At 36.9% G+C, this 15260-nt stretch overlaps 1 protein-coding gene across 1 annotated transcript in view; it reads left to right on the top strand.

Annotated features, from left to right (window-relative positions):
* The window catches only part of LUZP2 (leucine zipper protein 2), a 151178-nt gene that overhangs the window by 82599 nt on the left and 53319 nt on the right, over nucleotides 1–15260 (top strand). Inside the window, exon 6 of the mRNA XM_030950207.1 lies at nucleotides 13588–13650. Coding sequence (XP_030806067.1) covers nucleotides 13588–13650 — 63 coding nt within the window. The remainder of the gene's footprint in view (nucleotides 1–13587; nucleotides 13651–15260) is intronic.

Genomic DNA, 15260 nt, shown 5'->3' with positions numbered 1-15260 from the left:
ACACTTTGCAGATAAAAATATACCACTTTTAAATAATATGCATAGTCAGCTGTAGCTTAAAGAAACATTCGTGAGAAGTACAACTGCTATGACCTAGACCTATACCTTTACAATTCTGAGAAGTATATAAGCATGAAAGTTATGAAATTTCCTGGCTAGATGCATTACTTAGATTGTCTGCCTATGACTGACAGACATATATTCAATTTGATATAATTGGACTGGATAAATTGCATTTTTATATCCCTTCTTTGCCAAAGGAGTATTAATGTGAAATCTACTGGCAGTCAAATTTGCTTTCTTGTCCAAACCTCTTAATGATTAATTTCAAGTAAAAAATCTAATAGGTGTTGAAATGTATCTGTTGAAATAGATAATTTGATTGAATAAAAAAGGCAAAAAAGTGAATCCACGTATTTCATGTGTATTCTGTTAGAGTAATTGTCTTCAATGATTTTTTTGTTTTCTGCAAGATGGAAAAAACTTTGCAAGAGGGGATTAAATTCTCTGTGCTTTTTCTTTCATGACCCTGAAATACAAAAAAAATTCAGGACTAGAGCATCTTCTTGAAAAGAGATGTGCAAGTATTGAAGCTGCACTCATTAAGAAGCCAAGCTTGGATCTTGCACAAGCTCATTGTCATGCAAGATGCCAGCTCTCATTCTGGGAGTCTGTGAGCTGAAGCTGAGCTGCTGAGTTGCTGAATGCTGCTGAGGCATGACCTGCCCAGAGGCACCTTGTTAGTAATTTGAGGTTTAAATACCGGGAATTGAAGGACTAGGGAACAGAGCTAGAGAGAAGATGAGCTAGAATGTATGTATTTAAATCATCTCTGAGAGTGGTTACAACTTTTTGGGTGTGACTTGTTTGAATTTTATACAATATTGAAAACCACAAATCCAGTAAGACCTGTTGTCTGACACTTGCTTAGCCTTAAATCACTGAAATTCAGTTAACTATTTTCAGCTAAGCTACCTGACTGTACAGCAGTTATTCACATCAATATTGAAGGGTTTTTTTGCACTGCTTTAGGGGTTTTTTGGCTTTTTTTGTTTGGTTATTGTTCTTTCCCAATCCTTACTAGCTAATTTTACTGTTTTCATGTCACCCCAGAACCTGCACCTAAAGAGCTTAGTTGACATGCTTGGTCTTTTGCTTTCTGTGTAAGGCTTCTCCTCTTGCAGAGGCAGCCAACAGCAGCTGGGCTGTTCTGCATCATTTACCTGCCCGTTCCTTTGCAGATGAGGCATCACTCACATCTATGTGCACATGGGTTTTCTTAATGTGTTTGTATTTCTTAGATACATAGAACAGTTTGGGTTGGAAGGCACCTTAAATATCATCTAGTTCCTACCTCTCTGCATTAAAATTTCAGTGTTTAATTCAAGGCCCTACACAGGCATGATGGACCTGGTGCATAGTCATCTTAAATAACCAGACAGACAAATTAATCATTTCCCCTGGCCTCCTTTTGGTCTGACAGTTTGGGTTTGGTTTGGACCTAGTTTTGTCATCACTTGTGATGTCCATATGTCTCAGGTTTCTGTGGTTGAGACGGCCCCCGGGGTGTTAGAAAGTCTCTTTTTTCCCAGCCCCGTGACTGAAGAAGAAGTCTAGATACGTTGGTTCTACTTTTCAAGGTTGTTTATTTTCTCTAATCTATTCCATTCCTTCTCTGACCTGCTGAGATCTGTCCAGCAGGTCAGGTTGTGGCACAGTCCCTGCCCTTGGGGTGCTGTTAACTTTTTATACTAAGAACTACGTGTGCTTTATTTACAATAATTTTCCAATACCTATCACCTATGTTAGACAGTCTGTCTCTACTCTAAACCAATCCAGAAGTGCCACCATCACAGCAGGAGATGGAGGACAAGAAGAAGGAGAAGGACAGGACACGCCCAGATTCCTCCATCTTGCCTCTTGAACCCCCATTCTAAAAACCCCAAAATTCTACTTTTTTATCCTGTGACAAATTCACTATCATTCTACTCAAACCCTTGTGGCTTGTAAGTCCTCACACAAAGTTGGTAATTGTTTCCATGAGCTAAAATCAAAGGCACAGGTGTTTGTGACTCCATGCCAAGGTCTCTGAGCCCCCTGCCAGGGTCTCGAGTCCTCCAGGGCAGCCAGAGGAATGTCCTGGGTCCCAACACAGATGTTCTCACTGGGGTTGGTGAGCTCTGCTAGCTGCTGCCTGGGGCACACATTGAGTGCAGCTCATGTCACACATAGCTCATACTGATGCAGTCCTCAAAGGGTAGACTATATGGCTGTTTCTCTTGTAGTTTTCCTGGTCTTTGTAAGGTTTATCTTTCTCTTTATTTTGGGGTATGCAACACTTTTGTCTTAACCAGATGAGTTTTTTAAAGTATTCGTGATAGTTCTCCAGGTTCATAAACTTATTCAATTTTTCCAATCCATCAGCATATGTAGTGTTTTGCTATCTTGGTTTGCAATCCAGAAGGTATCTCAAGGAAGTACAGCTTGTTAATTCTGATACAATTTTACGGATCAGTTACCACACTCAGCAAATTCTTTTGCATTCTGATAATCTTAAGGAGGAATATAAGCATTCTTTATGCACATCCATAGGCCTCTGAATATTTTAGTGGCTTTGAGTTGAGGTAGAAGTGAAGAATTATTTCTCTTACTCACCAGATATTTTTTGTTCTATTTCTATTATACAAGGTCCTGTGAAGGTTGAATCAAAATCAGAATAATTGCTCTTATAATTAATAAACCTGTATTCTGTTCAGCAAAATAACTAACATCAAGCCTCTGTTTTTCATAAAGCATGTTTACAGTCCTAAAAATACCTTTCCAATGTATATAAACTGCTCTTAATCTAGAGAAAACACAGTCAAACAGATTTTATTAATACCATTTGAAAAAATACTGAGTTAAATACAATTTTGAGTCATCACATAGTGATAGTTGTTGTTTTGCAAATATGAAGGTAAGGAAGGAAAGACTTTTAGAAAGTTTCTACATGCAAACTGTGGTGGTGTTCTCAGGGGTCCCAGGATGAGGGAAGAGATGAGAATCTTGACTCCATGTTTCAGAAAGCTGATTTATTATTTTATGATATATATTATATTAAAAGAAAATTATATACTAAAACTATACTAAAAGAATAGAAGAAAGGATTTCATCAGAAGGCTAGCAAAGAAAGGAATTGAATGATAATAAAATCTTGTGACTGACCAGAGTCCAACGCTGCTGGACTGTGATTGGTCATCAAGTAGAAACAACTCACATGGACCAATCGAAGATGCACCCGTTGCATTCCACAGCAGCAGATAATCATTGTTTACATTTTGTTTCTGAGGCCTCTCAGTTTCTCAGGAGAAAACATCCTGGCAAAAGGATTTTTCATAAAATATGTCTGTGGCAGCAAACTACTCTCTGCTTAAAAGACAGAGAGGACTAACGTGGAAAGTAAGAGCCTAGCAGAATTTTACTTACTTTGCTGTTTACCACAATCTGCTTTGCCTGCTTAATATTTTAAACTGTGATAACCATTCAAGAATGAATGTAAAATCATGCGGTTCCTTTTAAACTTCTTCAGAGAGGATTTTAAATACTTTGCTACACAGCATTCAAGCTCAGACCTTGAAAGCACAGTCTTCTCATGGCTAATGTAGGAAGAGTAGTTCCTCAGTCCTACTTTGCAGATACTGGCTGCTCTGTTCTCTGTTTTTAGATCTTGCTGTGCTTCCCACATGGCTTTGGCTTGGATATTCATAGCCAGGAGAAAAAGTGCTGTAGTCTCACGGGAAAATCTAGGCTCCTTTTAATGGGCATCATGAGGAGCTGAATAAATGGGCCATTGTTGGTAGACAAAGTAATGGGAATGTCTGCTTTGACTAAGTGGTGGCTCCCATCCAGAATGTCACAAATGTCAAAATTACAGCTTGTCATGGCAGTATTTGTTTTCTATTTTAAAACACATCTTGTCTTCACACATTTTGATCTGTCTGTGCAGACCTTTACGTCTGTCAGATGACTAACACGTGGTCTGTGAGGTAACAATGCTCTTCCAATCCAGCCTCTCTTTTCTGTATGAAATTGAACATATTTATCATTCATATAAAAAGCTTGTTCTTCTAATTAATAATGTGTCTTTATTACGTTGTTTGCAGTAAAGTTACACACATTGCTATATGCAAAATGCAGTATGGATATTTACACTAGATATGCTGAAGCTTATCTAGTAGACTGGCTGAAACACTGTATTTTTATTTTGGAAATTTCACCATAAATGAAAGTTTTTTTGATCTTACCAATGCTTGCCAAAGGTGATCAAAGGAAAGTCAAAAAAGAGTAGAGTGAAATATATTGTGTCATTTCTCCTCTGCTTTGGGAAGGTGAAAGTATGTCAAAAAGGGGAAGGTACTGGTTTAGAGATGCTAATTCAATATGCCAAGCTAGATGGACTCATGGCTGAGCTTCTGACATATAAAGTCTGACATACTGCCATAAATTCAGTAACTTGAACTGAAGAGATTATTATCTAATTTATTTAGAGGAAATGTTGCTATCAAGCAGTCTGAATCTTGCTTTTTGCAGGAAAAAAAATACAGGAAAAAAAATGTAAATCCTTCAGTGATGAGAGTTGGGTTTTTTACATTAAACTACAGTAAATAGCTCCAGTACATGGAGCCAAATTTCTTTTTGTAGCTTTTGCATCAATGCAGCTGTTCAGAGAAAAAGCAAGGAAAAATAGCTGATTTTAAATTAGAATATTCTGCTTTCTCACCCTTTTCCCAAGACAAGGGATTCAGGCATAAAATATAAGTTCAGTATCCTGGATAGGTCAATGATTCATGAAGACTTAGTGTTAATGGCTCAAAAAAAGTCAGTTGGATCCTCTAAATTAGGTCCTACTCCTGGCTTCACTTCATCTTGTCAAATGACTTTTAGGAAATGATTAAATATTAATGGTGATTAAATTGGAATTCTGTGTCGCTAGATTAAGAATACCCCTAGGTGCCCATCCAAACTGTCCCATGTCTGTGTTTTCATTAAGTGAACTCTTTATGGATTTACTCGAGGATCCTTACGGAGGACAGACTTTCCCTGCTAATGCAGCTGGGCCACTTCAATGCTGAAGGTATCTCATGTCCTGCCAGCTTTACACACTGATAGAAGGTGTTGCTGCCTGCACCTGACACAGTAGGACACAGATGGCACCTAGTTTCCGCTACTGACGTTTTGAAGATACATGGATTTAACTTATGATTTTGGTATGCACATGCTTACTGTGGCAAATTGCTACCATGATTTGCTTATCAAGATATAAGAGTATGTGACCTCATTTTTACCTCATCCATCCCAGAGATGGGGCCAAACACATTGCCTCCTAATACAAACCCTGTGCTGAGAGAATTCTCACCTTTCAAACATTGTAGCGCTGGCAATAGCGCTTGCAGAAGATTTGTGGATTAAAAAGAATATTTTAAAGTGCTGGAATTTCCTAATATGGAAATATTATACTTCTGGAAATCATGTTGTATTCCCTAAGTGTGGATCGACCATATCAGGATGGAAGTAAGAGGAAAGTATTATCTATTACATATTGTGTAGGTGCTTACAACTCTGTATATTGAATGAATATGGCATGATGAAAACACATTTAGTATGTGAATCAATCTGGGGTATTTTTGGGGTCCCCCGTGGCAGGAAGGAAATTATGAATCTGACTCCATGTTCTTAGAAGGCTGATTTATTATTTTATGATATTATATTAAAGAATGCTATACTAAAACTATACTAAAGAATACAGAAAGGATACTTACAGAAGGCTTAACAAGATACTAATGAAAAACCCGTGGCCTCTTCCAGAGTCCCAACACAGCCTGACCGTGCTTGGTCATTAAGTAAAAACAATTCACATGTTGGATAAACAATCTCCAACCACATTCCAAAGCAGCAAAACACAGGAGAAGCAGATCAGATAATTTTGTTTTCATTTTTCTCTGAGACTTCTCAGCTTCCCAGCAGTAGAAATCCTGGCGAAGGGATTTTTCCAGAAAATATGACAGTGACATCAATCCAGTAAAACTGCCTCAGAAATATCATTTTTCTTATTGAAAGATATTGTAGTAGCTTCTTCAATACAGCTTATAGAAATTTCAGATGTCTGTAGATTGTCCTTGCAAAACTTCTTCAAAAAATTGTATATATTTGCCACAAAGTTCTGTAGCAACAAACATTTAGTGTACTGAGAGAATTCAGGAGACAGAGCCTATTAAAATTAAAGCATAACTGAATGGTATGACTCCACAGAGAGCCACATAAATGTATTCCTTAGTCATCTCCTGCCCTTCTTCTTTCATAACTGTCATTTCATAACTTCCATAATATGTCATTTCTGCTTTAAGACAGATGTTTACAATTCTGCTTAATGCAGTGTTTCATGTCCTGCTGCTGTTACAACAGAAAAATGATGTTGTAGAAAGTCATGACCCTTTACTCCACTAGTGATAAAGGACCTGATTTTTTTGAAGTCAGAAAGGTGTTTTGTATTTAAATTATTTTTTTATTTACAAATTATTTATATTTGTTTACAGCACATTATTCATTCCTTTAACACTACTTTAATAGAGCTTTCACTGTGATTTTTTTTTTCTAAAAAGCTCAACCTACAGCTTGCAGCAGCACCAAGTTCTTGTCATCATTCTGTTCACAGATGTCAAACAAATGAAAAGACCTTCAGGTTAACGTGTACTTAGCTAGGTGTTCTCCTTTCTTGATCCTGCAAAACATCCACAAGGCACTTAGCCACCACTAGCAAAGGGAAAGACCCAAGAATTGCTAGGTTTTTTTCTCTAAATAACCTTGCATGGCATAGGCAATTGCCTTTCATTGCAGATATAAATTCTGTACAATGGGGTTCTGTATCTAATGTGCTGCTGGTTTTAATTACACTGTCTGTCATGGAAAGAATTAGTAATAGCATTTGCTTACCCATAGCAGTCATTGAAATGATTGGAACAGCAACAGAAACACAAACCTCCTGCTAAAAGCTCTAATAGAAGATTTTTGTGTGTTGCCTATCAATTTGTTCAGGTCAGCTGGACTACGTGAAATACAAGAAAAAATAAACAACCTTTATCATTGGCAGAGATAGGCAGAGAAAAAAAATACACTGTTTGTTTTGGAAATCTTGCTTTTAAGTACCTTTTCCTGTAACACAGGAGTGTAAGGCTGGGGGACAGGTTATAGAAAATAAAGCTTAAAATGTATGAAACAGTCCAAATATATCTAAGCTTACAGCAGTGGCAATGTGATGTGTTTGCTGGGGTTACTGAGTTTGGCTGCCAGCTTCTGGATTTGGCCAGAAATAAAACTTGCCTCCTAAATAACAGTATTAGAGCATTAGTGCACAGAGAGACTGAAGCCTGACCATAAAAAAGTGGGATTTTCCCAGGAATTCAGAGCTAGAAGGACAGTGGTGCTTACTGAGTTCCGATTCAGACAGATATGAAAAGTCATTCACATATATATATATATATATGTCTTCACTACTAAAATACAGCTATTTGACATACTTGGCCATCAAAAAACTGTGAGGAAAAGAAACTTAAATATGCTTAAGAATGTCGAGGCAAACACCCATTACAAAAAGTCACGATGTCTCCACTGACCATAATGAAAGGTAGAAAAACAGTTTTAAGGATCTTGACTAATAAACTTGAGTATCAGAAACTCAATTTATCTGTCTCAGAAAGATGAAGGGCTCAGCCAACCCTGCTGGGGTTAAAGCAGTCACACTGTTTCACGAGATAGAAGCCATTTTTCATCATTGTGAAATATAAAACTAATATCCAAAGCAAACTGGATACCAATCCATTGATATCAGATAAATCCAGTTATGTGATTTTAGTCTGTTGATGTCTTCTGATTTCTCTCCTAAAGGCACAGTGAACAACTCTGGCTTCACAGGAGATGGAAAACCATTCATCTTGGCACTTGGCCCTGACACTCCTGCTGACCAGAGTCCAGGGTTTTTTGTGTTCTTGGGTTTGTATGGTTTTTTTTAATGTATTGGGCATAAGAGAGAAATATTTAAATTATGAGTAGGTGCTTATCATGGTTTGATTTGTATTATTTATCAAATGGAAGGAGAGTCAAATTTATCTTTTACATGACAAAAAGAAATCATGTCAGAGCTCAGATACAGTGTCTGAATTGAATTGCTGAGAATAATTTTCTGAGGGAGAAAGTGATTATCTTAGCTTGAACATACTTTATGGCCTGTGCTTATCAGTTGCTTTGTACTGGTGATGTCTAGGTTATATAGTTTGTTCATTCTGGGTTTAGATCCTGATGCAGATTCAAATAGATAATACTGGTGTTTCAGACTATAAAATCTAAATTAAGAGTATTAAAGCACTCATTGTGTGACCAGAAATCAAGATAAACTAACTTCAAAAAATGACATCTGAAATTTTGTGACTTTCACTTTGGTGGTGTAAGTTTAACCTTCGGTTAGTAGAATGTATGATTCATCAGATAAATGTTAATCGCTCTAACTTCAAATTTACATGGTACAATGATAATAAACCCCTCTGAACTGGACCTGGGGGTAGCTTGTCATTGTTAACAAGCTCTATAAACTGTGATTCTTGAGGTTCTTATGCTAAAATCAGATGGAGAAATTATAAAAAAGACAATACGCTGCATATATAGCTGCATAATGATTTAATGATTTATACAAAACTTATTTGCAGGAAAGGAACTTACTAAAACTGCAGCTGTAAAAGTGGTTTTATTGAGCTTCCAGGTGTATAGTTAGTGCTTTTCTCTGTAAGCCTTTGTCCAGGTTTTCTGATTGGCATGATGGTTATTGTTTTCTAAGAATGCTGAAGTAGTCACAACCTCTCACCCTTCTCTAGAGGTGAAATGCTCAATCTGTTATGGTAGGAATTGCTGCTTTTTTAAAAGCATGGGTGAAGGTCTCGAGATGTTTTGTGTTTATTTGGCCAAGCTACTGGCATATGCTTCAGGAAAACAGATGCAGAAGAGAAGGGTTATTTTCCAAAGTTAGGAAGAGAAAGGAACATATCCCCTTGTAGTGAAGCGAGGGGTTTTTTTTCATCAGGTTCCAAAGGCATGTTGACAAAAAAGGTATGACACTACAGCTTCTTTTCTTTTTGTGTTTTTATATTGGAGGTAGATCTTTAGGCAACATAGATAAAGTCAATGATTATATAATGAATATGTCTTTCATTAAGTCTAGTCTCACATTTTGAAAATATTATTAGAACCCTAACAAGGATTATAGGAATGTTATAAGACAAAAGGAAAAAAAAAAGCCCAGTGACTGAGGCAGAAAGCTTTTTATTTTCAATATGGAAGCTGTGAAGAACATGTTAACAAGTTTAGCAAGTTGTCTTTAAGAGTTCTGACTTCTGTGGGCTGTTACGATCCAGTTATTAAAATTGTTAGAGATGTCTCTGCCCAAATTAAGGTACAAATGAGACCATATGGACCATATGCCCACGTCAATAGTATGGATTTTATTTAACAGTAAATATGAGGTAAATAGAGAAATATACAAAGAAATAGCAAAAGGTAGAGGAGAGAAGGAGAATGACAGAGAGACAGATTAAGTAGAAAATATCACTACTGTAGATCCCAACAGCATTCCATTGATCCTCTTCTTCTGGTCTTCTTGGTGTTGAGGGTCCCACAAAACACAGAGTTCAATGGATTTATATATGGTTTGGGCCAGGTGGGAATGTCCTGGGAGAGCAAGTTTGACAGTGTCTCATGCAACAGAGACTCTGGATTTGTTGCATCATGTGCAGTCATCCTGTGCAAGCCTCAGGAATGAGTCTGGGGGGCACTTCAGAGGTGTTTGATGCTTTATGGCACCCCTCAGCTGCCTTCACGTGAATGTTCCCCTTGGATGTCGCCTTCCCAGGGTGTAGGGGAGGTTACAGCAGAGCTGGTTTGTTGTGAGGGGGGCTGGGTGTTCACTGCCTCTGACCAGAGGTTCTGCCACACACCCAAAACTCTCCTGCTCCCCGTTTGTTTGGGCAGGGAGTGTGTGCAAGCCAGGCCTCAGCAGATGAGCCTGGGGGCTGTGGCCTCCCCCACCCTGAACCAGCCAGAGCTGATTTTCAGGAGAGCTGCTGGGTCTGGCTTTCTTGTGGATGTGTTCTTCTCCCTCAGCCTTGTTTACTTCTACCCAGACCAGAGATAATTGGATAACAGTGTCATCTTCATCTTATCTCACATTCGCTTAGGCAGCTGAACTCCCAGTCAGGAGGCACGTTCAGGAAGGGTTGGGCTTTGGTGGTAGCAGATTCTTTACACGGTTTTGGCATGATGGGCAACCAGTCCTTCCTGACAGTGGTTAAGCCATTAGCCATGACACTGCAGTCTGTCCCAGTGGGCAGCAGGGAGTGGACACTGGACTCGTGTGGAATTACTGAGCCTAGGTACCAGGGCAGTGAGAGCAAACTGCATGGGAAGAGACAGCAGGATTCTTACCCGTGAGGCAAACACTGACAGCAGGTTTTTGCACCTGAATTTTGGAATGCACTGAAACTACTGGTGTAAGTGGTGCAAATAAGCTAAAAGATTTCATACAGTAAGAATTAGGTACAACAGTAACTTGGCTTAATGATATGATTGCATACAAATCCTCCAGCTTACAGCTTTTGTGATAAGCTTTCTAAGATGTTCAAATACATTAAAATACCTGTTTATTTTGAATATAATGATATTTTAACTCCGAGTCTAGAAGGCCATTGCTAATTAAAATAATTTTTCTATATAATTTTTAAATTGATTACTAAAGATATATTTACAGATATTTCATTCCTTATTTTTCAGATTGAAATGTCCAAGATCTTCTCCACTGAAATACTTAATTACAAATGAAGTATTTGAAATTAACACTGCATAAAATTCTGATTAGTATATTTGTTCTTGCTCTTTGAGGGATGCTTAATAAGAAAATGAGCATAATCTTTAATCTTTGTACATCTTAGAAGTCAGAACTTCTGTTCTGAATCAATAGGCCTTTGTAAATTTAAAATTTCATTGATTAATTAATCAATGTCCCTTTTGCTAGAAAGGGGCTTTGAATATATGTTATAGTTCAAATGTTTTTACTGGTAGGCTTCATATTCTGCTATAAAAATTAGTCCTATTAATCAGGATGCAGAGTTATTTTCAACTGTGATATGTGATTTGTGAAGTAACATAAAATCATGCGAATTGTAGCCAAGAAGCTGTCATCTACTTCTAACAAGCTCCTACTTATTATGCTTTGTATAAGATTAACTTTTAATGCTTGCTCTCATTTCTAAAAACATTATTAAGTTCAGATCAAAACAGGACTGTTTTGCTTGCATTCTGATAACCCCGCTGGGTGTTTTTGTTGCAAACTGCCTGGATAATGAGACAGAATCAGGAAATCGTGTTAAACCTAGCTAAATCTCAAAAACTGAGTCCATCTCCTGGCTTTGAATATTTTCATCAAGTTTTGCTTTTTGGACAAATTCTATATATATATAACTATATATACTTTTGCCAGGTTTATTTGGCACAAAATGTGGAAATTTTGACAACTGTCTAGTGCATTGTGTGCCCTGTTGCCACACAGTTTCTCACATTCTGGGTTACTGCGTCGTATTCTCAAAATAGCCTATGTGGAAATTACTTGCAAAAGATTAATGTGTTAGCAGAAGTTATTTCTTACAATAGTTTGTACTGGGCAAAAGGAATATAAATGAACAAAAATGTAATGACTACAATTCATTCTTTCTTTGCTTCTCAAATATGGACAGAGTGCTACTGAACCAAACATCACTAGTGTGTAGAGGGACTGGAAGATAATGAGTTAATCAAACCAAAGGGATGCCTTGATATCCTGGGTTAATTAAGTGCAAGTCCCTAATGAAACAGTGGCTTTGGCACATCTGTTTTACCATCCCAAAAGATGATGCTGATCTTTATGTGAAACCATTAAGATATATGTAAAACACATTCACTGTCTGTTCACAAGTACAGTCTGGTTCTTTAGGTGTACCCCTGGTGAGCAATAGATGAGTCAGGTGTGCTTCATGTCTTTGATTTTCATTTTGTTTACCTTTGTTCATCTCCTATCTGCTATACAGTTCCATTTTTTCAGAGCCAGTTGTCTTATTCTGTATTTCTATAGTGGTTAGTACAATAGGCTGTTGCTCTTTGGTGAGTTACATAAATTTTCAAACAAAGAACCAAAATTAGTAATTGACTGCGACACTTAGTAGAGCAACATCCAGCTCTTTGCAAATCAAATTTTGAAAGATAGAATCTGGATTGTTGGATTGTCTCGTTCAAAATAACATCCTAGTTCCTTTCTGTTGTATCAGAGAACTGTGGGCATCCATGTCAAACAGCTGGGAAAAATGTATTGTTTCTGCAGTAATGTATACTGTTGCATGGTAGCCAGCAACAGTGAAATGTGAAATTATATCAGATCTCCTTCTTATTTTGGAATCAGGAAAATGAGTTTTCAAATGAAATTTTAGTCTCTTTGCATTTGCTTTAAAAAAAAAAAGGTGGAGTTTTTTTTAAGAGAAATTCAAAGCTTCCAGTTCTGGAATTAAAGCTTCCAGTGTTTCAGTAGGATGTGGACCTAAATTTGAACTGTATGGAATTATGTTTTTTCCTCTAAAGACAGATTGTTCTTGTGCACACTGTACAGGAAAGCTGTTGCTGTTCAGTAATAAACATACATTCCTGAAATGTGGTGGGTTCTGTTTCTGTTTGTATATTTACAGTCCATTAATGCAGGAATAATTGGGTTTTGTATTCTTTTAACATTTTTTTCATGTTAAACATGTTATGTTCAGCACTTGTGGATCTGTTTATTGAATACTTATGGTTTTGACCAGTTTTAAAAGGTGTTCACACTGCAGAGAAATCTTCACCCTTGACTGTCAGTTATGGGATAATATGAGTGAGTAGTGGAAAAATAATTACTATGAAGAATTAATTTTGTCAGGGTTTTTTATTTTTCCTGAAAATGAGAAGAAATACCTTTAAAACTCCTACCTGAAAAACCATATTGAGTTGGCAGGATGCTATCAGGTAACTAACTTTCTACTGGTTTTATTACTTGCAGTTTTAAACTATGAAATTTAGCAGAAACACCCCTTGATTTTGATCAAGGTCAAGTGATGAGACCTTGGTCCTATTACTCAGTTGTTAAAATGATTTACAGAAAATGATACTGAGCTATGGAGTTGACACCAAGCAAGGATTAGAGGTTTTTTCCTGCCCTTTTGTACCTCAGCTTATTAAATCTAAATTGCTTTTGGTTGCCAGTGTTCTGGGAAGGTCTCCATGGGCAGTCCTGTTCCTGCTGAAGCAAATTTTAATGCAAATGCCTTTAAGAATTCTGTAAGAGGATACTGTGCCTTGATTAATCTCTCTTGTTTTATTTATATCTTTGTTGGTGACTTGAAGACGTTATCATATAAATAAATAAAGTCAGTATGGTTAAATAGTTAAAGGGTCCCTTAATATTTTAGTAACACTTACTAATAAACTATTTTGGTTATTTTTTTGTCCCATTCTTAGAACAAAAGCCTCAAAAACAAGCTCTTGTCAGGAAACAAGCTTTGTGGTATGCACGCAGAAGAGGTAAGGAAGATTCCTCTCTATTCTAAATCTAATGTACCCAAAAAGTTTGTATCAAAGTGTTTTGTACTGAGGCTCTGGTGTATTATACAGATACAGAGAAAAAGAAAAGGTATATATTTATGTATATATATATAGACCAGAATACAGAGTATATATTATGCTTATGTGGTGAAGTGCTGTCATCCCAGTTAATTTTTGTGACTTCACAAGAAGCAACTGAAATGTATTAGAAAACAAGTTGCAAACTCAAGTTTTAGAGAAATACAATCATCTGGATGTGCCTGTGATATAACTCTATAGATATATACATCTATAACATGTATACATCTGTAACATATAAAACTGATTTCATTTACATGAACTCCATGTCTACACTAAGCCAGGAATTGCCAAAGGTCCATTTTGAAATTAACATTGAGCCAGGAAAGGTCTATTATTATTGATTCCCAGAGTGTTTCATTATTTCAAGGGAAAAAGGGTCACCGTGAAACTGAAGGAGAGAAACCTCCCCTCTGCTGAAGAGTGAGATAGATAGTCAATGATACAAAAGCCCTATTTTTGGCAAATTCCTCCATGTAGAAGTACCTGCAGTCATGTGAGCATTCCCCTTATTTTTCTTTTCATTTAAAAAAAACCTATTACATGTGAATCTGATTTACTCACATTACTTTAGTCTGGGTTTTTTGCATATATAATTTCTTTTAACATCATTGCATCTTGCCAGAATGAAACCAAAGCATAAAAATTTCCTCTGTACTAAAATTTTCCTAATGATTATTGAATGTATTTTCTTCATTAGAGTCTCTACCTTTTAAGTTAGAGATCAGTACTTAGGTGGTCAAGTTTCTGATAAATTCTCAAAGGTAGGAAATAATAAGGTTAGGAGTATTTTTTTTAAGTCTTTCAAAATCTGTTATCTTCCTTTATCCCCATTGTTGGTCTCAAACGTGTTGCAGTGTAGGAATACAGATGTATTTTCTTCCCTTCTTTACTGCTTAAAAGCCAGCAGTGTGTACAAATACCCTTCTTTTTCAAGTGTTTTTCTTAGTGTATTGGGTTTGCAAGGGAAGGTTTTGGTAGTGGGGAGAGCTATTGGGGTGGCTTATTCTGGGAAGCTTCCAGAACTGCCAGTGTAAGCCAGCTTCACTATGCACCTGCCACTGCCCTGGGCTGAGACAATCAGAGATGGTAGTAACCCCTTTGTGATCATATCTTTAAAAAAGAAAAAAGTTACTGCACAGTAATAATTGTTGATAGAGAAGAGGGGTGTCGCAGACCTCTTTTCGTTAAAAATTCTTTCTTAGGATTTTATTCCTGAGAAGCTGAGAGGCCTCAGGAACAAAATGTAAACAATGATTATCTGCTGCTGTGGAATGCAACAGGTGGATCTGTGATTGGCCCATCTTAGATGTTTATAATTAATGGCCAATCACAGCCGAGTTAGCTTGGACTCTCTGTATGAGACACAAACCTTTATTATTCATTCCTTTCTATTCTCAGCTTAGCTAACCTTCTGAGATGAAACTTTTCCTTCTGTTCTTTTTAGTATAGTTTTAATGTACTGTATATCATAAAATAATAAATCAAGCTTTCTGAACATAGAGTCAACA

The sequence above is a fragment of the Camarhynchus parvulus genome, chromosome 5, assembly GCF_901933205.1.
Source record: "Camarhynchus parvulus chromosome 5, STF_HiC, whole genome shotgun sequence".
NCBI lineage: Eukaryota > Metazoa > Chordata > Aves > Passeriformes > Thraupidae > Camarhynchus > Camarhynchus parvulus.
Note: the sequence above shows the minus strand (reverse complement) of the source record. Positions and strands in the feature narration are given on the sequence as shown.